Raw genomic sequence first — 27,846 nt, forward strand, 5'->3', positions numbered from 1 at the left:
GTCTTTGGAGTGTAGTTGGGACAGTGTCAGAATAGGAAGAGATGTAGACAAGTGTTGTTTATGTGGCAGTGTTATGTTCTTCTGTGATCTGCAGTAGGAGCTCTGAGTCTTCTGCATAGGCCAGTGCAGTGGCTGGTGATGCCCCAGGATGCAAAAACACCTCAGTAGTCTAAAACAACAGAAGGTGCATGGCAATAAAATGCCGCACAGGAGGCCTGCCTTGTAGCCTTGCCTCTGATTGGAAAGTGTCCTTTTCTCCCCAGTATTTCTGTCCCTGTTCCCACAGCTTAGCTAAATGGCTTAGTTTATGAATAATCTTAGTAACAGGATCTTGTCCACTTTCTGTGATTACAGCAATTTAGAAAATCTTCAGCTTGGTATGGGGACTTTGGGCTAGTCTCTGAGGGGAAGTGGCTGAGCCAGCAGTGTGTCCAGGTGGCCAAGAAGGCCAATGGCTTGTGTCAGCAATAGTGTGGCCAGCAGGGACAGGGAAGGGATCTTACCCATGGACTCGGCATTGGTGAGGCCACACCTTGATTCCTGTGTTCAGTTTTGGGCCCCTCACCCCAAAAAGGCCATTGAATGAGTCGAATTGTGTCCAGAGAAGGGCAACGGAGCTGGGGCAGGGTCTGGAGCACAGGTCTGCTGGGGAGCGGCTGGGGGAACTGGGGGGTTCAGTCTGGAGAAGAGGAGGCTGAGGGGAGAACTCCTGGCCCTCTGCAACTCCCCGCCAGGAGGGGGCAGAGAGGGGGGATGAGTCTCTGGAGCCAAGGAGCCAGCGCCAGGCCCCGAGGGAATGGCCTCAAGCTGCCCAGGGCAGGGTCAGGCTGGCTCTGAGGAAGGATTTCTGTGCAGAAGGGGCTGTTGGGCGTTGGAATGGGCTGCCCAGGGCAGGGGGGAGTCCCCGGGATCCCTGGAGGGGTTGAAGAGTCGGGCTGAGCCAGCGCTGAGGGATCTGGGGGAGTTGGGAACGGTCAGGGTGAGGGTCATGGTGGGACTGGAGGATCTTCGAGGTCTTTTCCAACCTGGATGATTCTGTGATTCTGTGAAATAGAGCATCCCAAATCACCCTATTCGACTCATGACCCTTTCCAGAGGTCCTCTCAGTGGCCTCATATCCATTCGTCTTGGGGATCCTTTCTCTAGTTCTAGAAATAGCACAGGTAGGGCCAGATCACGTCTGTGCTCTCTCAGTATATGTACCCATACTTGCTCTCTCCCATGTATAAACAACTGCCATAAATGCAGCCTCATCCTTTGCTGTATGTGAATGCCAGAGGTTTTTTAAAGTCAATGCATTATAGGTTCTGATTTTTTGCATGTCACTCACTTAGTTCACTCTGTGGAATTCAAGTGTGTTGAATTTACTCCCATGCAGATTGTGCATGCTTCAGAACATTCGTCTCTTCACTACCTGTGAGAATGATCAAGTATGAATTACCACCATTTCTATTCTCTCCAGATTCATGTTCACACAGTAGTTCATTGCTCTCGGAGAACCTATTTAATTTCCTTTGCTGTGCATTATTGCTATCTCTAATTATTTTCCTAGTTGTATCAGCCTTAATTTGTCCTACTTGAATCTCATTCTTTATCATGCTTGTATTTCTGACTTCTCAGCAGCCCCGTATTTAAATCTCTGTCCTCTTACCTATTCACAACCTCTCCTAATTTAGTATCATCTGCAAATTCAATTTATATGACTTTCAGAGTCATTGCTACTTTAAAAATAGGAACAGCATACTGATCTCTGACTAGATACTACATCACAGTTTCATGTATAGATTGTCACTACTTTCCATGTTTTTCTGGTATGCAGCTACAGAAATTTATTTTGTTGATATACCTACACCATTTTTACTGATGATAGGAAAGAATCAAACAAGCATTTTCAAGAGAATGAAATGCGAAACATTGATTCCCACTGTTTCCAATTTTGCCAGCTGGTTTTGTATTAATTCCAACTGAGACATTTCAAGGCAACTTTCCATAGATCTACATTTTACTGCCAACTACCAACACATCTTGAATAAAAAAAAAAAAAAAAGGTGAATGATCTGGGATGCTGGTGGGAAGGAGCTCCCTGGTGATCTCTGTGTGTTTTCTATACAGTTTTAGCATATATATACAACATGAATAAATATTGCCTAATTCAGCCCAGTGTATGGGTAGTTATTTCTGTTTGGAAATCAGAAAGAATTTGGAATTAGAGTGCTAGGAAATTTTGTCTCCATCTTATATTTAGATCTGGGAGATCTAAACTACTTCATATGAAGTTGTTGTTGGCTTAGTGAAAAGCAGTTAAGTTGTGCTTGTCAGTCAGCTTTGGTCTAGCATCTCTATCCCCTTCTGTTTTTCCTTTCCAGTTTCACTGACATCTCTTTCTTACTATTCTATGCTCTTCTACTCTTGTATCGTTTTGGGGCAAGCTCTGTGTGTGTCTGTGTGCATGTGTGAGCGTGAAGATATGGGGGTGTTCATTATGGATATCTACTCAATACGACTTTCTTCATAGTCAGACAAAAGAAATATTTTTCCAAGACATGGGGTCAGACCAAGCATCGGGTTGGACTCTCTGACTCTTCCCTCTGGAAGTGCCTCTTTCAGCACAGACTGCAGGCGAAGCTCGTAATAGTTACTGCCACTGTAATGAAGCAAGGCTTTGTGAGTACCTGCGCCCCTCATACTACTTTGCTCGTGTAACGCATCTGGTGTCTCCGTTTCCCACCTCCCAGTCCTTGTTCATTTTTCATGCTCATGGCATGGTGATACATATCTAGTACTTGTTGAAGAGTTAATACAGAAATACCAATAAATTTCACTCTCTGGCTTTAAACAGCCAGGTAAAATGGCTCAGCAGGAGAAAGCGCATGGGCAAGACCCACGTATCTCTGAGATGTGGCCTTTTTGGAGCAGACATGGAGACGGCTAAAGGCTGCTTTGCTCTTATACCCCTCCCCATTCTTCCAGTCTTGCATTTGTTGACTGTTTACCCAGAACTCGTCTCTGCACTTCATCTATATATTATTAGCAAAAGTTTGCCTTTGTATATTGTGTTCTTCAAATGAGTGTCAATTATTATAGCATATTCAAATGTTAGAATACAAACTTAATGAACATTTTACAGCTGCCAACAAATGCTCCGGAGTCAGGAAAAGAATCTAGCACAGCCACATCCCCTTTTAATTATTTCCTTGCTTCCCAAACATTTAATTACCAACTTTTAAATGTTACTGAAATTTACACCCCTTCACTCTCCTCTGCTGTTGGTGTGATCATTCACAGTTTGTGTAAGCTAAATTTGAAATTGCAACCAAAGGAAACCCATATTGTGTTGCGTGCCTTATTCTCCCACTCTGTGTGGGGATAAGTGACTTCACATGGTGTAAGACAATGGAGAATCTGGTTTTAAGTGTGCAGTGCCAAAGCCTTGGGGTGAGATTCTGCTTCATTGAAGTCACAGGGAATTTTGTGATTGATTTCACAGGAGCAAGAATTTCAGCCTAGATTCTTCAAGCTAGGACACTGGACCAGAGTTGGGCCAGATAAGCTTCGAGAAGCATAGAAAGGACATCTTTCCTCAGAGTCTAGCACTAAATGTACCTCATCCAGAACTGAAATCATACGTTCAGTCAAATTTTTTAATTATGTTCCCTTCACATTGAGGGAACTAATACATGCAGTTTCAAAATGTAACAAGACTATTAAATGTTGCTAAGAGACTCCCATATAAAGAATTGTAATTTGAGCTTCGCAAATTGCAGAATTGCCAACTGGCTTAGTTCCACTGGGCCCAAGTTGCTTATATTAAAATATATAATGGTGACTGAATGAGCGATTTTACAGATAAATTTCAGGTAAACTGTTATCTATCTGATGCAAATAGACTTGAAGTTACAGAAGATAACATAATTTTGGACCTTTTTATATTCTAGGGAGAGATACTGCAAGTAGTTCATTGTCTGATTCTGTAACCAACACATTTTAAAAAGATTTACACAGAGAAGATAGTCCTATACTTAAAATAATTTACAGAGAGAAACTTTTAAAATCACTGCCAGTATTAAAATGGTAGTGAATTATGAGAACTAGTAAACGGTCACTTTTTTTTTTTTTTTTTTCTGAAAAATTATACTGGATAAGTTGTTTTAAAATGTGCCATGTTTATTATTCCATTAACTTCTCCATCAGATGCTCACAGTTTACGTGAGAAAGTGTGAAACCAGATTGACTATTGGAGTAATGGCGTTCTGGATTTCAGGGTACAAAGTGGTTGAAAATCCAGTTAACTCCAGAACAATGTAAGGTAGAGAGTACTGCTGATAACTGATTTTTTTCTAAAGCTACTTTTTGAAACTCACCTTGTTCTCCCCTTGTTTAACATACCTGATAGGTCCGTGTCTAGTCAATATCAAACTGTATTAAATTAATCTAATTGTGCAAATTAAAGGAGGCATGTCTGACGCAGAATCTGTCTTCCTTATGCATGACTATATTTATATAAGCATATTTTAAAGCCATGAGTGGCATTTCAATACCTTCTTTGAGACAGGAGCTCAGGAGTTACACTAAAAAACAAAAATTGAGCAGGTGACAGGATATTCCTTCATGACATGAACTTAATTTGTGGCATTCCACTACCACCTTCCCTACTACGACAGACCTGTGTACCACTGTCAGTCATTTGCTTTGGAAATCCCACCAGATGTCTAAGTGTATTTGTGCATCTGTCCCTTTGCCTTCTCAGGATCAGACTCATTATGATTTATTAATCATCTACAAAGAGCATTGATAAACAATGAATATTTATGACTACAGATGTAACCCTATTGTTTGTGTAAATTATAGTGTTTTCCTGGTAATGTTCTGAATGGCTTCAAGTTTACATAAATAATTCATACTTGTAAAGCCATATGTTAAACTGTCATTGTAAAAAAAGAAATGCTGCCAGTTTTCACTTGAACCATATGTAAATATCAAGAAGTTGATTTTAAACAGTGATATAAAGACTAAGCACCTTAATGCCATTTACACAATAACGATTGCAATATGCTACAATGCACTAGATGCATTAAGATGATTATCAAAAGCAAAATAAGTTTTAAATACAGCAAAGGAACCATTTTTATTTCTGAATAAAGTGTGTTAAATTAAACAAGTCTAACTTTACAAATTTAAATTACAGCGATGGCAAACCTCCAGCCTTTTGTCATTATCTTTAAGTAAATGAAGTGGCTTGAAATACTTCCTTGAAACTACTGCAAGGAGCATTAGATTTTTTATCTTTGAAATGAAGGTAGAATTTTCAGTGACATTTTCATATTTGTATGTGATTTTTGAGACATTCTGACCCTACCTGTCTACATACCCTACAGCTAATAATCTCCTGATACAGTCTAGGTACATGCTGTTGCTGCAGAGGGAAAATCAATAAGAAATCTAGTTGGCATGTTGTGGCTTGCCCTTATTCCAGCAGTAGTGGCATGGTTGGGCAAATGGGCACATTCACCATGCCTTGGAGAACTTTGATGACAGATTTCATCTGTGGACTGTGGCTCCTATCTCAGTCCTACTTGAATAATCAGAGCTAGTTTTTATCAAGGTGTTCACTGTATGCGTGTGATATACGTATACACTCCCCCACATTTAAATGTGTGTGTATATGTCAAGTTGTGTGTGTATATATATATAGATATACATATACACACATAGATACGTACTTTGAAAAAGTTCAGAATATAGTATTAAGACTGATAAGGACTAGAAGCTATTTGGATTAGCGGATCCTTTCCTCCATTCTGCCAGTGCCTCTGTTGACAGAGAAGAGGCTGGTGTCTTCTTTTCTGTTGGGTTTCCTTGTTTTCCATGACTGGAAGTACGAGCCTCACCTAACACAGTAACATCAGATGTCTGGTCCTGTGGGAGGGATGTGCATGTGTCTGTCTATCTTGGGGCACAAGGACTTGGCTACTCACACATGCTTTCATAAGCCTTGTTATGTGAAAGGCCGAGTGGCCCATGGCAGGGCTGTAGTCTGTGGGAGATTTGTTTTCAGTCACATCCCAGGGGAAGAAACACAGCTGTGGGTTTGACTGTTCCCATTCTGAGTGGTCTAAGCTAGCAGGAAAGCCAAGAGGTTGCCTGATCACATTTTGTAAGAACCTACAGCCAAACCCAAAAATCTGCCAGTAGATGCTCTTAACTGACAAAGTTGTAGCTAAATGCCAAGGCTGGAAGATGCAGATAAGCAAATTCAGCTTGGAAATCAGCCATACATTTTCAACAGCTAGGATAATTAGCAGTTGGAATGACCTAATAAGGCTTGTGACTTATTGTTCGTCACAGAAATGCTCAAGCTGTGATTAGAGGTTTCTCTAAAAAACGTTAGTTAAAACACATTTATTATCCTTATAGCTAAAATCATCTCAAGAAAGTTCCACAGTTGCAAAGGAGATCGAGACTGGCTGGTTAACAATAACACTGTTTAGCCTTAAATTCCATTAATTTCCACGATCCTAGTACTGAGCTTTGCACACACTTCTCATAGTTCTCTCTTCTGCATTGCTTCCTCAAATGATTTAGACTAAGTGTGTCCATTAAGCTCCACTGAAAGCTACCAGGGTGTCTGTACTATTCTGCGTGTTTCAAAGGCAGCAAAAAGTTTTTAATTAAAGGTTTTGCAGTCCTTCAGCTAGCTCCAAATGAGTCTTGGCAGTTCGTTTTCCATGTGCAAGCCTGAAACAGAATGTTGCTCACAAAACAGAGCCATCTTTACTCTTAAAATGCCCTTTATTGCTTTCTAAGTAAGAAGAATAGAAAATGTTCTCTCTTTTCATGGGTCTCAAACCAAAGCTTGTTTCAACTTCCGTGGGAGTGTGTAGGTAGAATTCCTAGGGACATATTCAGACTGGGATAGACACAGGCATTGGCAGATGCCCAGGGTGGCAGCAGTTTTGTCTTTCCTCTCAGAAGTTTGAGGGCTAGTGGTTCCTAATACAGGCTGGAACAGTCCCATGAACTTGTCCAGAGTTTTTTAGCTGTAATTACCGCTGTGGGCCACTGAAAGATCCCAGAAATTCTGATGTGAGTTGACTGCATCTCATTTTGTGTTGCCACCCTGGAATCCACTTTTTCCAAAACTGCCTGTGTTGCAGGCTTATTCTGGCTCTTAACTTCTTTTAACCTCCAGATAGCACTGAAATACGCTTTTCTCTTTGCCTTTATCTTATTTCATGCCCGAAGTAAAATTATAGCAGCTCTTTATTTCAGAAGCTCATTTCATTCCTTGTCTTGAGCCTGCTATACACATGCAGTATTTTGGGTGTTTCTCAAATACATAAGAGCTGTATTTGGTACCACAATTCTTATTTCTAGATGATCATTTTGAACCGAAGAGTTTGCACACAAATGAAAACTTTTGTCTCTACAAAGACAAGTGCAGTTATAAAAAATTACATTTATTTGTTTGATGCTTCCTGGGTGTACTTAGACATGAATTTCTGGATTTTGTCCTCGGAAATATAATTTCGTGGCTTTTTAGTGTTGCTAGCTGTGCAAGACCTTAGGAAGCCAAGAGAGAGTGGTCCTGGATTCCATTCTTCCCCAAGCATCTTTTACTAAGTTCCAGTCAATTATTGCAGCAATGTGCAAGTCCAGTGAAGTCACTGGGGTTGCCCAGGTGCAACCGCACTGAAAAGCCTGAATTTCAGAACTGGAGTTACAACGCAGGATGCAGAAGAGAGAAAATATGTTGCTTTACTCCCCAAGTGCAGGTTGAGCTGGCATGGCTGATTGTTAGAAACACCTGCTTTGAGGAGGTGTTCTCTTGTGGGACAATATAAATAAATAACTGAAATACTTGTGATCTGAGCAAACTGGCTGTGGTTTAATTCACAGAGAAACATAGAATTGTTTTCACAAAGCCGCTTCGTGCTGTCCAAGTGCAGTATATTTCCAGGTTTTCACAGCTCAGAGGCCCACCTGAGCATGCAGAGCTGTACGTGTTGGATCTTTGCCATGTTAGGTAACTCATAAGGAAATAAACCATCCAGCAAAACCTAGATGGTGCTTTTTTTTTTTTTTTTCTTTTCTGATTTTTTTTAATTTTTTATTTTATAATAGGAAAGAAATGTATTCCTGTGTGGAACACACTCCACACCATGTTAAATATTGAAACAGAAATGCATCACTACACCCAGAACAACTATTTTTTTCCTCCAATACAACTGCAAATACATCACTGTATTTAAAGAAACTGAAAGAAAGATTTAAAAAGATATATCTTTTAGTTTGCTTGTTCACCACAAAAATATATTCTTTGTCCTGAGGTTTTCTGTCTGTATATAAATATTTCCCTGCAATACAGTTTCTCCTGGGGAATATTCCACAGTGTCATCGAGATTGTTCTTCGCATGATTTGTTGCATATTGTTATGTCAGTAAATGCATACACCTCTTGGACTGCTCCAGATAGATTCCCTGCCTGCTTGGCTGAGTTTTCATCAACCTTCAGGAAAGCTTTCCTACCCCCGACTAAAATCTAGGTGATGTTCGCTAATGAACGTTTATTGATTAGAATGGGGCATGTGACGTATCCTATGAGAAATTTATGAATGAATTCATCACTACCTTAGGATAAACCACACTTGATGCAGTGTGCAAGTGTAATATATTGATCGCAAAGGTGTTCTTGATACCTCACAGTACAGTCTTTTAGCGGCTAGATGGCACTATTGCCAGAGAGTAGAATCAGGTGATGATAGAAAATACCAAGCGAATTTACAGATCTGGTTTTCTTAGCAAGAGCCGGAGCAAAAGGAAGCCTTCAGCTGCCTACTATATTGATTTAAATTTCAGAATTTGGTTTGTGTCATGAATGTTGTCTAAGTAACTCAGTAATATTTTCAGCCGGCTTTTTTATCTTCCCCTAACGGCATGGCGACTCAGGCGTGTTGTTCAGATCTCCCTTTGGCTGAGCGCTACAGAAAATGGCAAACTGGTGGCAAAGTCACCTAAAGTTAAAGGGAGTCCATGCATGAAAGAGAAATCTGACTGGATGGCATGCTGATCTTCTCTTCCTTCCTTTCTCCACTTGCCTTTTCCTGCGCACACCCTCTCCTCCCTCCTCTCCCTAATTTCCCTCTTTGCCTCATTCATTGCAAGAGACTGGGGAAGCACTGCCCAAGCGTCATCACTCCACCAAGCTCTGTTCAATCCGCTCTGCCTTGTTCAGTGTGCAGAAACAAATGTGATTTTGTTGATGCCGTTGCACCACCACCACAGAGGCGCCGGGTGCTGGTGCCCAGTCACTGGCAGCAGTGGCTGCAGGGGTGCCTTCTGTAAGAAGCGGCCCAGGCTGCTCCAGTGGACCCACCGCAGGGCACAGCTGAGCGCCTCGGCAAGATCTGGGAAAGCGTGTGTAAGAAAGGGTGAAATGCTGCCTGGCAGTGAGGAGAGAGGGAGAAAAATGTGAGAAAGCCCTGAGAGCACCAAGGTGAGAAAGGGGAGGAGGGGAGAAGGCGCTCAAGGTGTCGGAGCAGAGGTTCCCCTGCAGCCACTGGAGTGACCATGGTGGAGCAGGGGTTTCCTGAGGGCCACCATGGAGCAGATACCACAGTGCAGCCTGTAGAGGACCCCACTCTGGAGTGGGTGGGTGTTTCCTGAAGGAACTGCAGCCCCTGGAGAGCCCACACTGGAGCAGGTTTCTCCTGAAGGACTGGAACCCATGGAAGGACCCACACTGGAGCAGGGGGACAGTGTAAGGAGGAAGGAGTGGCAGAGATGAGCTGTTATGGACTGATCCCACAACCCACCATTCCTCATCCTCCTGCACCACTTGGGGAAGGAAATACAGGAGGCCAGAATGAAGGACTGAACTTGGCCCTGGAAAGAAGTTGGGATGGGGTGGAATTTTTAGTTTTGCTTTTATTTCTCACCATCCAAACCTATTTTCAATAGTGATAAATTAATTTTCCCCCCACGTCATGTCTTGTTTGCCTGTGACAGCAATTAATAAGCTATCTTCCTGTCTTTACCTCAGCTCACAAGCTTTTTCATCTTAGTTTCCCCCCCATCCTGTTGAGGAGGAATAGTGAGAGAGTGTCTGGGTGGGCATCTGGCAGCCAGCCCAGATCAACCCACCACAAGAGAAAGGACTATTTCTGTCATTTTCAGCAAGATAGTTTCTTTGGAGGCAGTCCATAATTCATTTAGTAATTCCCAGTAATAAATTTAAATTTTAAGAATCGGTTATGCTTCTAAATCTTTATTCCAGGAACTTGTTTTATTGAACTCATCAGGCACAAAGTACTTTTGAAAAGCAATAATTTATGTAAAACAAGTATTCAGGTGCTAGACCTAGGGCTTCCAAAATGACCGGTGTTGTTAGATGCCTCTACATTCTTAAAGCATCTGCTGAGATTAAAGAGGGGAAACACTCTAATAACTGCAGTTCTTAAACTCTCCTGAAGTTGGGACCCTTAAATGGGTTAATCCTAATGTCTCTTAATGCCTGGAAATGTAGGCTTAAGCACATCTTAACTTCTGATAGTCATCTGGAAAAGTAGATGTTAATCATTGCCCAATTTTCCTCATTCTTTTTCCTTCCTGTAACTATCCAGTTCTATTTTTCTAAAAACCCAAACACCTCTCCCCCTAAACAGGACAAATAGCTATTTATTTTTCATAATGGACAACTGTTTCTTATGATTTCCCCTGACTTCTCAGTTTTGTAAGTTGCTGAGGAGTTATCAGCATGTGATTTTTTTTTTTTTTTTTTTTTTCTCTTTTGACTTGGATAGCTAGTAGATAATGTCAGAATCCTGGCTGATGCTTCAAAATACAGTAAATGTCTTACATCACCAGAAATATTGACCAAAACCCCACAAAACATGAAAAACCTTGGTCACTTTTCAATTCAGGGTTTGGCCAGCATGATTCATGACATGTGAAAGTTTGATCTTGATATTATGATTTCATATTTTCCAAAACTCTTACTGCTAGAGAGATTTTTTTGAAGTAATTTTCTTGGTAATTTTTGCCAGTTCCTGGCCCTTTTGTGTAAATCACAATTTTCTCTTTCTAGTTCAGTATGGTTATAAAAGATTTTATTTTTTTCTTTAACTGCTTTGGCTAGCATTAATTCGTTCTGCCGGTTTGCTGCTTTAGTGTTTTTCCCCTAGTGAAATTGTTAGATGTGGTGTCCTTCAGGCCTTCTTGGACTATATTCACTTAGACCTTCTTTACGTCCTGTATAATTCCTGAGTGGTAAAAGCCAAAATGAAATGAAATGCATCTGTGCTTTCACAGAAATGCTTTTTAAAGTAGCCTTCCAGCTAAATGATGGACTCCATTTATGTACTGTATGGAGTATTTATGTACTGCATACATTGGGCCAAATTATTTGTGCTTCTGCTTGGGTTTGCTATGGCCCAGTCCTGCCAGCATTCTCCCAAAGGAGGCATGCTCGACTTGCCTGTTTGAACAGCTGAGCTGAGAAGAGGGGATGCTGAGTAATGCTACTTTCCACAGTGTTTAAGGCACCACCACAATGGCAATGGTTATGTAGACAAGATCATGTCTTTCTAATTCCACATCCCAGGAAACTCCATGAGAAAATTCACAGCTGCATTTCTGCACTTGGAGTATACACCGTACTCCTAGTACTTCTTTGGGAAAGCCTTTTACAAAGGCTACTTCCGGATTTTTTATTTTTATCTGAGGACAATTGTGCCTTAGAAATGGTTTATTTGAAACCTTTGACCTTAATTCTAATTTGATTTAAATAATTCAGAATAACTGGGTTAACTCCAATGTAAGTGAAGTACTAGTCCATGGGATAGCAACGGTGGTTCACAGAAAAGCAAACAGCAGCTGGCTCTGTGTCCTTAGTTAATTCAATTATATAGTTTTAGTTTAACTTAAACAAAGTAATGACCTTATTATTATTTTAAGAAACCTATTTTGAGAGAAAGGAATCGTATTTCTTATATAAATCTACTTTCAAATATCTTCTTTAGATGTACACGTTGCTAGAGATGGAGTTAGGTTTGTGTGGGGAGAGTAAAAGCATACTAGATTTCACTGATCACAGTTGCTTTAAATTATGCAATGAAGAGAGCGATGCTGTTTGCACATGAAGAAAACAAGGTTGGCAGCAGAGATCACAGAAGGGGCTTGCCTTTGTGGTTTCTCTCTTCTATAGACCAAGTACCAGGAGAAGGATCGGGCTGTCTTTGCAAGAACTAGCTTAGGGGCCACATTTGGCTAGGCTAAAGTAATCATTAGACAAAAAATCTGGGTTCAATGGTAGTAATCATCCTTTTCATGATTTCTGTCTCAGGCACTATTCTTCTGAAATTTTACAAGAAGCAATTAAAAATAAATGACTGAATCTTGCTTTGTCTAAATGTAAATTATGGTGAATCTCAGGGCTTACTCCTGATATTATGAAATTTAGTAAGAGCTGAATACGTTTCTTCAAATATTAAAATCATAGTTACACATGTTTTCTGATTTTTGCAGGCATTTTCTATATATCTTATTTAACCTCTTACCCTGTTTTCTCTCAAATTAAAGTCTACTTTAAAATATCGGTGTTCTAAATCTTATAATCATCTTCAAAATTACAACAGGAGTAGGGGAATTGAGAACATTTTTCAATAACAGATCTTACTAGCTCCAATATTTACTATTGTACGGTTCTGTAATGTCTATTAATTTCTTTGTGTTTTGTCACAGGATGAAGAGAAGCTGACATGGAGTGACCGTATGCCTGGATATGCAACAAATTTTGGATTGATTTTATTTATGGTAATATAATCTGCATTTCTGCACGTTTATTAGGTGTGAGAAACTTTGCAATGAGCATCTTGAGTGGGATCATGAATTAGTATTCTCAAAGCTGCTAAAAATCTGAAGAAAGCGAGGGTTATAACCTGCAGTTTGTGAGAAATATGTGTCCTATTAGGAAGACTCGTAGAGCTCGATGCCTACCTCCAGCTTTATTTTCTTTTTCCAAAGGCTGCTTATGAGGGGGCTGTTGGCTAGACGACTTGCTGTAATGACAGCAGCTCATTCCTTGCTTTCTGATCCATCCTTCATTATGTGATAAAGGGAAGCCTGCTGTGTATTTGCTTGTGTGCATGGTATTGCCTATGCTCTGTCCAAATGACATACAGAAGTGTTGAGCTTACTGAATAGGTGACATACAGCAGGTGACGACAATAACCGTTGTTGAGAAGTACGTGTCCAACACAATTCAGGGATGCACTATGCTGTAGTCGAGGAAGACCGGGGTATACAATCCTCACTTGAGAACAATAAGGTGTGCAGGTCAGCCAGCTGTAAAGTGTGGACACCACTGTCCTAGCGAAATTTCCAACAGACCATAAACACATCATCAAGCTGCTAGACTTTGTAAACAGCAATACAAAGCCTGGCTAATAAACCTTAAATTACATTGTTAAGCATCCCATTATCCCTCTGGTTACAGAAATTACTGAATGAAAGCCTGCACTCACTTCTAGAGCCAGTATAAAATGGCAATGAAATCTGCTGGTTTACACCACAGGAGAATCTGGCAGGGGAAACTTACTTAGGGACTAAATTATTTTAAAATACATAAGTGCATTTCTAATATACTGGAATTTGCATATACTGCAACAGATGTCCTGTGAAGATTGAATTTCTATCTCTGATAATCAAAACCGTTTTATATTTACAATGGAGTCAAATTAATGTCTAAGTTTTTATAAATATATGCATATATATTTATGAAGATATATAAATTGTATATTAAGTATAGTTTCTCTACATATTAGGTTTGTCATTCATATATATGTGTATGTACTTAGAAGATTTTAAGTGAGTTTATTGTCCTGAGGCCATATCAAGCATTTTTTTTTTAGACAGAACCTCTAACTGGCATCAGTTGGGACTTTGCTTAAATCAGAGTATACTGAATATGACTAAGCATATAGCCATGATTTCATTCTTTTGCAGACAAGGTGCTTACATGTGCTCTTGACTTTAACCATATGTTTAAATCTCCCCTAAGCATGAGCTTAAAGCTTTTTCCTGAGTCATAGCCTATGTATTACATCTTCCTGCTTACTGTAACATCTCAGAGAGATTTATAAAGCTAAAACATAGAGCTCCAGTTGTTCAGCTTCTAGTGGAGCTATGCTGGCTTTCACCAGTTGGAGAAGTGGCCACAATGATTATTTTTTAGGATATTTTGAGCATTAGTAAGATGTAAGAACCTACAGGAGACAACGTACAAACCATGCATGAAATTCAAGTCAGCTCTTGATGAGGTAGAGCCAGCTTTGCTTTCCCATGTGAAGATTACAATCTACACTTTACTGTATGTAATGTTTCTTTTTTTTTTTTTTTTTTTTTTTCCCTGCTAGATTAGTAAAACAGGAATTGGAAACATCAGACTAAAGTTTGCTGTCAGCTTGTGCAATAGAATCACACTGAGGAAACTAAATTGGTCTCATCTACCTCCGTTATTATTAATCACACAGACTAATTCTTTTACCTGTAAGCACTACATACGTAATAGGTGATGAAATCTTGAATTTATGTGTTCATGTGCACATATACAGCACACAGACATAGAAGAGCCAGACACAGATACACACACACACACACACACGGGCTGCAATTTCTAGTGCTGCAGAAGTGATTGTTGAAGCCTTAATATTACCTTTTCCAGGCCCAAAGGGTCTGGCAGCACAAACTCACAGGTATTTTCCATGAAGATGTCTACACTGCTATAGAAGGATGCTGCTGTGTTCTGTCCCTCCTTCCCCCAGTTTACTTGCCATACTGTCCCTGATGATTCTTAACCCTGCTAATGGTTTTCTTACTGTAAAACCTTTCCTCTTTATTTTTCATTTGCATACTTCTTTTGTATACTTCATTTTTGTGAATTCTCTTTCAAGAACGGTGGTTTTTTTTTTCTTTCTGGCTTTTCCTCTGTCTTTATTAAGCTAGGTATGCTGTTGGTTTCTTTAAAAGTGTGGGTTGAAATAAAATGCTGGGTTTGGTTCTCTTGCCCAGTCAGTTTTGGTGTTTTACACCATGAAATAATTCTACAGATTTACAGATGCTTTAAAATCTGGTCACAGCAATTTTCTTGTACGCAAAGCCTCACTTGGCTGCAGAGAAGGCAGAAGATCCAACCTCAGTTTAAGCAATGTCTTTTAGCACAGAAGTCCACAAGTATTTTTTTTTTCCCAGTAAGACCAGTGGTAGATGGAGATTTAGGCTCAGCTGAGCATACACAGGTTTGGCTTGTGTGTGATTAGTAAATAGCATATGTCACAGTTTAGAAACTCCACATTTAGAAGGTACATGTCATGGCGAAGATTTCTGAGTCTGTGATGAAAACACTGATAGCTGCTGGAAGAGAGCAGGATGACGTGGAGCCTTGCCATCACTGGAACCTTTCTTTGTCTTCATTGCATGTGGCTCAGCCAGAGGAAGGAAGAAAACCAATTAATGTCATGGCACAAGATTTCAGCCTGTTCCTTCTTTTGGACCTTATTGCCCTATTCTTACTCACATGGCATAATACTTGACTCTAGAATAGCCCCACTGGGGAGCTAAAGAACTATTTGGACATGAAACTGTTATCCTACTTGGATGAAGGTATCAGTCTAGCCCATGGGGTTTTATAGCTTCCTTCTCAGATCTAGTATGTTTTCCTGTTTGTCTTCATTCATACCAGGCTCAGTAGGTGACCTTTTCTGCAGCCAATTTTTACATCTGTTTCTAAGCAATTCGGTCCTTAACAGACTAGTTTAGATATTCAGTGAAGAAACTGTCTGCCATGGTAGGGAAGAGAACAAGCCAGATAAAAAGTTGACAATGACAACAAAAGCCAAAGTAAGCAGTTGAATGAAAGGCGACCATCTGATCTGGAATCTGGGCAAAAGAGGCATTGTAAGGAACTGGAGAAATGCTGTGAAGATACAGGAACCACTCCCTCCCAGTGACCATCTGGGGAGTAAGAACTATGCTCTCAGTTACTGTGCAGTCCTACAAGGCCTCCTCAATTTTCTTTTGTTGCTGGATGCATAGATAATGAAGACTCCTAAAGGAGTGTTTTTCCATCTGTGTCTAAGCAGATGTTGAAAAACAGCTGGGCAACCGAGTACTTTCTGAAGCTCTGGTGCTTTTGCAAAACCAATATCTTTGTTCTTTAAACAAACAGAACATATTTTTGGGGTAGCTTTGTACATTCTGCTATGGCACTGCATGGATTGAAAAGGCCTCAATAGTGCAAACTTCTGATAGTATCTCATCCTCCAACAATCTTCCTCATTGCTACGGCTCAAGTTGCACGAGGGAGAGTTCAGACTAGATATTAGGAAGCATTTCTTTCCAGAAGGGGTTGTTGGGCATTGGAATGGGCTGCCCAGGGAGGTTTTGGAGTCCCCATCCCTGGAGGTGTTTAAGAGTAGGGTCGATTTAGAGCTTAAGGATATGATATAGGTGGGAACTGTGCTAGAGAACGGTTGGACTAGATGATCTCCAGGGTCCTCTCCAACTGAGATGATTCTGCGATTCTGTGGTTCCCTTGAATCCTTTATTCAAGTTTAAGAGTTTGCTATTCAACTTCCGTGACCTGAAATTTCCTCTTTCTGTTTAGTGATGGCTGTCCTTGGTGACTTTTCTTCCAGTATGGTTAAGATAGCATTTCTAAGTGGAAGCTTGTTATGGAGATAGGTGTCTGTGGAGGCCTAGAGAGCTCATCATCTCCAGAGAGTTACATACAAGTTTACTTTACTAGTTTTCCTTGTTCACCATTACAGTAAAATTTTCAAAGAAATCCAGATGGGAAAGAAACAGGAAAAGAGTATTTGGAAGGTGATAAAGAGGAAGGAATCTGTGACCCAAACTAAGAAAAAATCTTAAGGTGACTGTAGAGGTGGAGGGTGAATTAGATTACTGGCAGGTGGTGGTTTTTTGGTTTTCTCTCTTTGTTGGGGATATTACTCTCTAGTGATAGCTTCTGCAATGGGCAAATTAGGTAAAAGTTCTGATCTGTTCCTGCACCACTTCTGTCACAGCAAGAGTTGAGCAGATAGTTCAACATGAATCAGATTTTTTTTTTTCTGTATGTTTAGTAGGTAAGTGAAAAGAAAAAGATAAAAATAGGCAGAAATTTAGAACTGTTTTCTCAAAACAATGAAAACTACAAAAAGAAAGGAAAAAATTTTTTCACCATTTGAAACATTTTCAAAGTGTTTTATGTTTAGACTTTTTTCTTTAAAACCAGGATTTGAATTAAAAATACTAGCATGAGGCAAAACCTCATCATTCACCTACTTTTCATTTAAAATGGAAACACCTCTTTAAACAATCAAAATAGGATATTTTACTAGATCCAAGATTTTATTACTATTTTCTCACAAAACGTCTTTGTGAATTTCATCTGAAATCTCCAGCAGTTCCTCCAAATTGTTATTTTTTAGTAAGTTTACAAGTTCTGCATTAAAACTAAATGTGCCCAGTTTTCATCTGCAACCTTTAATATATCTCTCATTCTTGTTCTAGTTCTTTTGCAACAGTATTTTTCATAAGACAACCTTCTTTTGTATACAGAAATTCAACAGATTGTTGGTGGATCATTAAAATGACTTAAATTTCCTTAAACCTGCATTGTGAATATGGGCCCCTAGGCCCACTGAAATAATTGCAATAATCTAATCTTTAACATTTAGGTAGTCTCTTTCATCTGAGGATCTCAAGTTGTTTTACCTAAAATAAGGAATGTATATTAGAATTCTTGCCAAAGGCAAAAATGGAAGAGAAAAATGTACCCTCTCCCCCTTTCCTGCCTAGGCTATGAAAATTTTCTGGTCTTTATTGTTATTTTATTGATTTTTTTTTTTTCATGGTGGGGTGGGGTATTTTTGAGGCCAGGATGCCACAGCCCTGTGAAATTCAAATTATTCTTATGGGAAATTGACCTTCAGTAGCAGGCCTGACTTTCCTCATCACGTGGATCAAAGACAGCTCATGAAGGACGCTGCGATACTAACTGATTTTGGGGACAGAAATGTAAAGTGAAGCCCTAGTAACCCTGTTTAGGTCAGTCTTAAAAGAATAACATCAAGGTAAACATTTACTTTTTCTTTTTTTTTTTTTTTTTAATTTATTTTTTGGCAAGAGTTGAGCAAACACAACAGAAGAGTAAGGTGCTACTTCTGCCGTGCAAAGCTGAAGCCGTTCCATCCAGTAAAGCCTATTTACTTGTCTGCACATACAAGTAGGCCCTTCAGTCCAAGCCATCTGAACCTATTGCCAGATAAAAGACCTTGCTTAATACCTGCATTTGGACCTGAACTATCTGCATTTGACCAGTATAGCATGAATAATGTGTGGAGCTTTAATCAGGGAGAACATGCACATCTTCAAGAATTGCTGTGGCGGTTCAGAGTTCTGCATCCAGTTTCATCATTTATGTCCCTGTTAGGGAGTTTTGAATTCTCACATTTTAATTTGATTATCCCTGTATTATTGTTGCTCTAAGAAATAACCACATAATGCCAATTCATGGAACAAACCCAACATGTCAGTCAACGTTTCTGTTTAAATGCTAGTATCAAACTTGAGCTAATCTATCTGTACATTTCTTTGCAGATTATGCTGACGTTTTCAGCAGTGTTTGGTGTGATTGTATATCGAATCACAACGGCGGCGGCTTTGTCCTTCAGCACAAAGGAGACAACCAGATCAAATGTTCGAGTGACTGTGACCGCAACTGCTGTCATCATTAACCTCGTTGTGATACTTATACTTGATGAAATTTATGGAGCTGTTGCCAAATGGCTGACAGAAATTGGTAAAACTATCTCACCACATTCCTCATTAGTACGTTACATGTATTGACACGAGAGTATGCAAGGAGGTTCTAATAGGAATATTTCCCATTGAAGAGTGCCAGTGAAAATATTCAGGCCTATGGGGTAAGATGCTCAGACATGCCTCTGTGAACTAGGGGTCTAAGCTGCAACATGCAATGTGCCACTAATAGGACTAATTAGCCTGGCCATAATGCCATGTTAACGCAGCTGTGCTATTTCCAGGATCTCAGCTGGTATTTCTGCATTACATTGGCTCTGGGCCAAGATCCACTTATCTAGAGCTGGTTGAGAATTTTTGACCTGGTCTGTATTTTAACATATGTCTTTACCTCTAGGAGTTTGGTTTATTGAAAGTCATTGGTTTGTTTCAACGATGTTGCTGGCTTTGGCAAAGCTAATCTGGCAAAGGCTTACCATGTTATTTTGCTGCTGTGACTTTTACCAGGTCGTTACCACTCAAAAGATTTTTTTTGCCATTATATGGGCATGTCTAGGCTGGATTTTTTAATAATAATACCTATTTCAGTTAGGGGCTGGAATTATTTTTTTTTTTTTTGGTAATGTTTTTGTATTCTTACAAGCCTGGCAATATATTTAAGTCTTCTAGAGGCGAGTCAGACCTTTGACTACTACAGGGGTTTAGGCTAGAGTTTTGCTTTGTTATATACATTAGGCTAAAGATGTTTACTAGTAGGGGTTTATCTGGGAGTTTTGTTTTGTTATGTAAATTAGGCCAAAGATGTTAGCTGATAAGGCCCTAACATGAAATTCTTATTGCTGTCGTTAAGTATTGCTTACCACATTTTTATACGTCACTTCTAATTCTAGATGTTTCGAAGTCTAGGAACATAAGGTCAGTTACTCAAAACAGTGAAAGTCAATCAGCAACCACAGATGCCTTTAACTGTAGTACGTGCTCTACCTGTCAATTCTGGGTATCTAAACCTAGGCATCCAATTAGAAACTTTTTGATAATTGGAGCCTGACTCAATCATTCAAAATTGCGGATTCCCTTCTTGTAAAACCTACATGTGACTGTGAAGCTTTGTAAAACCTACACTGATGTGAATCTGGCTGGAACTAGCAGACTTCAGATTAAAAATTTAGGAATTCTTAAGATTTATGCTTTTTATCTCACATTCTCAAGACACTTTCAAAGCCACAAGTGAAAATGTCTATTTTAGTCTTATTTTCTGAAGAACACCATGAAAAAACTGAAGTTTTGTAGCTTTCATTATAGACATCAAATCCTGAATTTTTGAAATATGGTCCTGTGGTTTTACCAGTAAGAATAGCCTGGTAGTTTAGATTAAATTTGTAAAGTATTTGAAAGAAACTAAGACAAAGCAATTCATTTTCACAGAATGCCACCATATGGTGTTAATTTGTTTGCTTATGTTTCGATCCAGCTTTGGGCAGAATGTAGCAGGGTTACACAAATGAACTCTGTTCTAGTGGCATAAAGAAGCTCGGGTTTACTGTCCAGGCCAAAACTGTTCCCAGATTTTCAGCTATCATATAACTGCCAAGCTGCTAACTGTGTGCAATCTGGCCAATTCTGTCCACCTCACCTGCCCAGGTAAGGAAGCACACAGCTCTCGAGGCACGACACTGCTGGGTGAAAAGATTAGGAAGAGATGAAAGCCAGGCTGCTTCTCTCTGCCAGTTTCTAGGCAAAAGTTGGGAAGTTCAAGCCACTGCCGTTGCCTCTCTGGGGAAGCACAGGAGGAAAAACTCTCCCTTTGAAATGTGCACCACTCTGTGAGAGAATCAAGAATTTCTTCTTTGGTGATTATTCTTCCCCTGTCACTTTGCATTTAATTCTAATCCTATCTTTATTTAGGCAGCATTCCTAATTAGCCATCAGATGTTTTCTTTAAGAAGGATCCATCTGAGTAATCTCTAGTGCCACAAATTACATGAGTTAGAAAGTTCATTCAGGCAAGCTTTCTCCAGTGCTAGGCTCAGATGCCAACTGTAATCAAAATGTTAAAAAAAATTGCAATTTATTCATGCTGATAAATGCTCCTTACCTTGTGAACTTTCGTTTTGCTGAGGAGAGCAAAACATAATTATTTTTTCACACTGCAGTTAATCAACAAGTTGAGGAACACACTTGTTGAGCTGGAGGAGCAGCTCTTGACAGCATAGGTTTTTATTCCAACCTCAAGCACACTTGAATCTTTGCTTGAGTGAAAAATTAAGTACATCTGTAAGCACAAGAATAGTACCACTGATAGCAGTTGCATTCTTTGTAGGATCAAAGTAATGCATCTGCCTCTGTACGTGCTGAGTCTGTGCTTGGGGGGAAAAAAAGTAGTAGTATTGTTGTAATCAATACAGAGAGCTCCTCGAAGATGCTCTAGGACCTCACGCACCTTGTGTGGATCCAGCAAAGCAGGGAACTGATGCTCCCTTACCATAAATCAGACCAGCAAAAGTGCAGGTTATATCCTGGTATTCTCAGGTTGATCACGTCATCTTCAATAATCAGGTGGTGTCAGATTTGATTTCCAACTCATTTGCTCACTTGTAACTTCACTTAGGTCAAGGCAGAACCAGTCAAATGAGGATAAAATCAAATTTATTTGAGTTTGTGCCTTATAAAGGCAGCAAGTGAACTAAGGCCCATGACCCAGATGGCTCAGCTCAGTCTCTACCTGGAAACTTTCAGCTGCCCAATTTTGGTATAACGTGCTGCACAACCAGCCATATATTATGAATCTTTTTTTTTTTTTTTTTTTGAAAGTTTTCTCTCTTACTAATGCATCTATTCTGGCTGGATGCATTTCTTGTGTAGCAGACTCCTCTAGCTAGAGGACAAATTCTATGCATGCCTCTATTGGTATGGTATAGTATATCTGAGTGTGGGGAGGGAGTGAAGTGCTGAGTGAGTCTCTGGAACCATATATGGTGTGCAAATTTTCATCCAGAGGCTGAGCTCATCTTTGTGGGAGTTCTCCATAAGGGAAAGGCTAGGATTTTCCTCCCTCAAATTAAAAACCGCACCACTGTTATTCAATATTCCTGTTGCCTTGAGCTGTTGTCCTGAGGATCAATCCAGCATATGGGGTCATCTACAAATTGTTCAAACCCTCTGAAGGTTTAATTAAGCTTTTCTATAGGTATAGGTGAATGATGGCTTAGGGTTCACCACATTGTGTATTGACCTTTTTATGAAAACCTGGTTGAAAGTATCACAAATAAAGCTGGGCAGTGGGGACTCGTTAGAGCTTTGCTGTTATTTTAGTGCTCAAACAAACAAGATGCTTCTTTTTTAACAACAAAGCCCAAAGCAACCAAAACACGCAAATTGTGCCCCAAAACAAAACTGTAAAAGTACAGCAGTATTTTTAATGAAGTTCTTAAAGCCAGAGCTCTGGATCTACCTTACTATTTCACATTTCCATTGTGCTACTGAAATGCAGTCAAGAACATGCCACAGTACAATTACCTGCTCTCACATTAGTTAACAGCTCAGGATGAGCCTGGCAATACAAGAATTTAACCCACTTAGAATCTTTGAAAAAAGGATCCTGCTGTGAGCTGGAAAAGCCTCTGTGTCATGCCTATGTATTCTAGAAAATTCCATAGAAATTGGAAATAAATCTGGGAACAGGTAATGAATACTAAAAATGTTTAAGACAGATTTTTACAAGTTATCTAAAGAAGTCTAGAAAAGTAGAATATATATATGGAATGGAGAAGCATTAGCAAAAATGTGCATTTATTTTGCATGGCAGTTAACAATTCAGTTAATGCCTTATTCAGAAAGGTACTTAGTCTTGGTTTTAGCGTTAAGCACATTAACAATCTCATAGAAAAAAGGCTTGTGCACACAGATTTAAGAAGGCTTTTAAGGTGTTTTTTCTGGATGAAAGTCTTTGTACTTTGCTTTCATCATTCATGGATTGAGAACATTAATGCTTTGTTATTTCAGTTGTGTAACTGATAACCTTATGTATGTTAAGATGAGCATGCTTATATGTATTAAAGCCATTTATACTGCTTTAGCTTTATACAATTGAATATCAAGAGCCAATTTTTTCTTTTTTCTTCAAACTCTGGATAGATAGTAGAACCACATAAATATATAACAATTATTTCTATCTATTATTATTAATAATAATATATATTATGTTAATATAGTTAATGATATTATATAGTTTATAATATAATAGATGTCAGAGTAAATAGCAGAGGAGGTTTGTGCTAAGATTTCACAGATGTGACCTAAAGCAGGGAAGGTGATAGGGTCTGCCCAGGTCTCTCAGCAACGCGTTGAAAAAGACTGGAAAAGAAGTGAGGTATCGTCAGGTCCAGCCCAGGCGTCAGGATCTGTCAGGTTTTTTGTCACCAGGGTATTGCACAGACAACCATGAGCAAGTTGGAATAAGCTGTCAGAGGCCTATCAGAGAATCAAGTTCATTACGTTGTCATTATTAATGTTTCTATCAAAGAATCTTCAATGTCCATCTGGAAATCTGGAAGGACTCTCTGGAAATAAGGAGTCAGTAACAGAGGTAGCGTGCATTGGTACAAATTAAAAGTAAAAAAGAAAAAACAGTATGAGCTCAAAGTTTGGAGTTTAGTATTGTATTTGCAGATAGCAGGGATGTTTACATATTTACTAATTGATTTCTCTGGTTTACTTCCCCCCCCCCCCCCCCCCCCCCCCAGAGGTACCAAAAACAGAGAAAACCTTTGAGGAAAGACTGATTTTGAAGGCATTCTTACTCAAGTTTGTGAATTCTTATGCACCAATTTTTTATGTTGCCTTTTTTAAAGGAAGGTAGGATAAATGTCCTTTACATATAGATATTTATGTGTGTGTGTATATATATGTCTATATTAGTGGATCTGTGTTTAAAAATGGGTACGAAGGGCTACATAACTAAGCCTGGGACTGTCCACCTTCATCAGCTATGAAAAAATATCTTTAACATGATTGTCTAAAGCTTGCTTTTGAACGACAGGGCATGATGTTGGGTATTGTCCTGTCTCTCTTCTAAGCAGAGCATTGTTCTGAAATGCAACCATTTTATTCTAAAACAAGAATAATCCACACCTCAGAAAATAATTCCTTTTAGTTAAAAAAGTGTTGCATTTATGAGTAAATAGTACTGCTTACAAGTCTTCACTTTTCATATTTTAGCAAATTTTTCTTGAAACAATCATTTAGCTAAGAAAGATTTTGCTGTTTAATTTAAAATTATGGAACTGCTTTCTCAACATTTTGCACTGTTCGCCCATATCAAGTTAAATTAAGAAATTGTTATAGTCAACTGGAAGTTGCATGTTTTGGCAAATGAACTGATTGACCAAAAAGCTAATTCAGCTGTCCTGCTAAATAAGTGTGACTTCCTATGGGTTCAGGTTCATTGTCTTTTGGGACCCAGTTATCCACAGTATAACACATGCTTTTAAATGGGAAGCTTAAAATGATTGTTTGCTAAAACTTTGGCAAAAATGTTTAAAACATCTCCTGGATTCTGTTTCAGACCATTTTGCTGTTCCTTTTGGGGGCTGTAAAGTATATTAATCTATGCTCTTCACTAATCCTATTCAACATCATTGATTTAAGAATTAATGATATATTTTACCAGTGGTTTTAAATATTGTAAGACATTAATGAAAAATATCACCTTTTTTTTTCTTTTTTAACCTTTTTTTTTGGTATTGTATGTTTATAATAAAATCAATCTCACTGTTTTTCCCTGTGTAGTCAGAAAACCCTTGACTGTGTATAGATGAGTAAATAACTCTATTCAGGACATTACTCAGATGCAAGAGAATGTGAGTTAGGATATGTTTTCCCGGTTTAGTTTGTGATCTATAATCAAGAGAGAGATTTTATTATTATGTTATATCACAGAAAAATATTTTGTTAAAATTATTTCATCAAGATGTAGTAGAAAAACATTTGTAGAGGCCTACTACTCTGAAATAATTTTAAATAATCGAAGCTGAACAGGAGTCGAGTCTCTTAAAATTCTTGTTGAAGTAGCAAGTTCTGAAATATTTTAGCTAATATGAATGAACTGTTATGTTGTTGAAGTTAACTTTTTTCCTATTTTTATATTATTTCATATATTGTTACTGCTTTCAGATTTGTTGGCCGTCCTGGACATTATGTATATGTGTTTGATGGTTATCGAATGGAAGAGGTAAGTACATCTGAAATTCCAACAAAAAAATTCTTAACAAAAGGAGATATGCATGCAGTGTATTCATTGGAATTTAGACAATAACATAAAAATGGAAAACATGTTAAAAAAAGATGTTAGATCTTCTTCAGCATAAATAGACAAACCTCAAATTTTCCTGCTGCGGCACCTGTATCTTCTCTCTTTCTGTAGTTCTGATTACTTTGTAGTCTATCTTGGGGGAAGGTTCACCATTTCTATGCTTTCCATCTGAGCACTATGGTGCAAACAGATTAAATGATTTGACCAAGGCCCGTGGGAGACCTGTGGCAGAGATGGAATTTGAATCTGGCTTCACATTCGGTAAATCACTAGAAGCAAAGCAATTTTAGTAGCCTAAAAAGCTATAGACATTTTGTGCTAAATCTGTAAACACTTTTTTTTTTTTTTTTTAATAATTCCTTTAAACTGCTGTGGGTATTCCCTTTAAAATCAATAGACATACTCAAGGTTTTACAATAAAGCTTATGCATAAGTCTTTGCAAGATCGAAGACTTTCTCCCCCCTTGGGAGACATCAGGTTGGAAGAGTACTGGTGATACTGCATTATGTTTATTACATTGATTATATAGTAAATATCTTAAAAGGAAATATAGTAGCCCCTGGGCACATTAAGTTATTTCAGAGCTCTGCATATTTTCCATAATGCAGTTTTATGAGTAGAGATGAAATACCTTGTTAAGGATAGAACTGCAAGGATCAATGAGCTCCGTGCTCCTGCACAAATTGGTGGCACGGGTGGCAGGCACATAGAGACATCGATAGCTCTTCCAAGTGGGTACTTTTAAATTAATTCTTCTACTCTCTTCACACTCTACGGTTTTGTTTAATTACAGTGTGCTCCAGGAGGCTGTTTGATGGAACTCTGTATTCAGCTGAGCATCATTATGCTTGGAAAACAACTGATTCAAAACAACCTGTTTGAAATTGGAATCCCGTATGTATCCCAGCCTTCTCCGTTACCATGCATTATTCCTGTGACACTGTAAATTAAAGCCTTGATCCTTATTCGGCTGAATGGGACTTCTGCCACTGACTTCAGTGGGTTCTAATTGAATGTGATGATAAATCACGTTTTTGGTTGTGATGAAATGATCTGGCTGTATTTTATGTTGAATAATTGGCTATATCTGCAGTAAATGGCTTAAAGAAAGTGATTGAATATATTAAATAATTGATCTAAATTAATTTTAGAAACCTGGGAAAACAGGCAAGGTATGATAGATCTCTTGGGAAGTTTTAGAGAAGCTTTCAGGGTTGCAGCATGGAATACAAATGAGTATAAAGTGGAGGAGAGATGGCATGGAGAAAAGCAATAGCTCATAAAAGATGTTAAAATGTATTACTTGATCTATGACTGTTTTATGGGTTTACAGATGAAATCCACACATTTCTAAGGTGCTTGTATGTCAGTATGTCGCTGTAGGATGGAGGAGCTAGAGTATGGGAGAGATGCTGACGTACTGCTCGGTGGTGCTCTGCCGCAGAAAGCTTAGTGCACAGTGTCCTCTGCTCCAAATACAGCAAGAAATCTTTCTTGGTCTGTCTCCAGCGCCAAGAAGATCTTCAGACACTGAGAATCCACCGAGGATGTTCTGCTCCTACCTCTTGAGAGGTTTGCTCTCGGTGCTTTCCACTGAAACATCCTTGTTGGTGGCAGTGGTCTGTGAAATGTATTAGATGAAGAGTCTGGCTTACACACAAGCCTCAGCTCTACTGAAGTTAGTCAGAATCTTTCAACTCTGGTGTCAGTAGCTTTTGGATCACATCCATAAGAAAGGCCTTGAAGATGCTAACTAGAAACCAAGATGAGTGATTCTTGAAAGATTATGAAATGTTTTTAAAATGAGCCTTCCCCCCTTTCCCTAGCAAGAACTTTTTTTTTGGAAGTAATTTAAATAGGGAGCAAAAACATATTCCCAAACGAATCAAATATTTCATTATTCTTATGTCAAAGTTCAAGAGGGAGGCCTGTTTTCTGTCTACATTTCACTGGGTTTACAGTTTATTTTGAGAAAAGGGTGGTAAATCATTCCCAAAATATCTGACATGTTGAAGGCTTAAAGCTTTCTCAGTGTAAACCTGGTGTGATTTTTTTTCCCGTCTTTCAAAAACTTACTGCTACTGGACTTTTTTAATGAGGATTTTATGATGTTAGAAATACTTTATTTATTATTTTTGATTCATGAAGGCAGAGGCTGATCCAGTCCAAACAGAAAATTCCTCTCAAATTATTTCTCAGTTCCCTCACTGCAAGTCTTGGTGCAGGAATGTGACAATTTAATCCCATTTTTCTCCCTCATTTCTGCTCCCTCACCCTTCAGCCAACAACTTATGGTGGCTTCAGTTTTAAAAACTGAATAACTGTTTAAAAACAAACATACTTTCATCCTCTCCTTCCCAGAGAAATACCTCATTTTGGTCACAATGCTATCTTGTCATCCTGAAGTAAGCACACCTGGTTTTCCTTTGCTTGTCTACATTCTCAAGAAAATCACATGTGTATCTGTAGGGCTCGGCCCTTCTCACTGGACCTGTTTGTACCAAGAGAAGAACAGTGCTTTACTGAACACTTAATGAAATCAGAATTAGTCTTGTATTTCTGCATGGACCACTCTAGTGGTTTGGACTAGGATCCTTAGTGGTGCTCTATTCTACGTCATCTGCTCCACGTACAGAGGAACACAGACCACTGAGTACCAATCAATCCGATTTTCCAAGGGCTGTGTATCGGTTTGTTGAACACATATAAATCCAGAC

At 39.0% G+C, this 27,846-nt stretch overlaps 1 protein-coding gene across 2 annotated transcripts in view; it reads left to right on the plus strand.

Annotated features, from left to right (window-relative positions):
* ANO2 (anoctamin 2) overlaps window positions 1-27,846 on the plus strand; it is a 197,933-nt gene that overhangs the window by 139,370 nt on the left and 30,717 nt on the right. For both annotated transcript variants that reach the window (XM_074901830.1, XM_074901831.1), the window contains 5 exons: window positions 12,738-12,809; window positions 18,657-18,858; window positions 23,561-23,672; window positions 24,990-25,047; window positions 25,923-26,023. In XM_074901830.1, coding sequence (XP_074757931.1) covers window positions 12,738-12,809; window positions 18,657-18,858; window positions 23,561-23,672; window positions 24,990-25,047; window positions 25,923-26,023 — 545 coding nt within the window. The remainder of the gene's footprint in view (window positions 1-12,737; window positions 12,810-18,656; window positions 18,859-23,560; window positions 23,673-24,989; window positions 25,048-25,922; window positions 26,024-27,846) is intronic.

The sequence above is a fragment of the Athene noctua genome, chromosome 3 (assembly GCF_965140245.1).
Source record: "Athene noctua chromosome 3, bAthNoc1.hap1.1, whole genome shotgun sequence".
Lineage (NCBI taxonomy): Eukaryota > Metazoa > Chordata > Aves > Strigiformes > Strigidae > Athene > Athene noctua.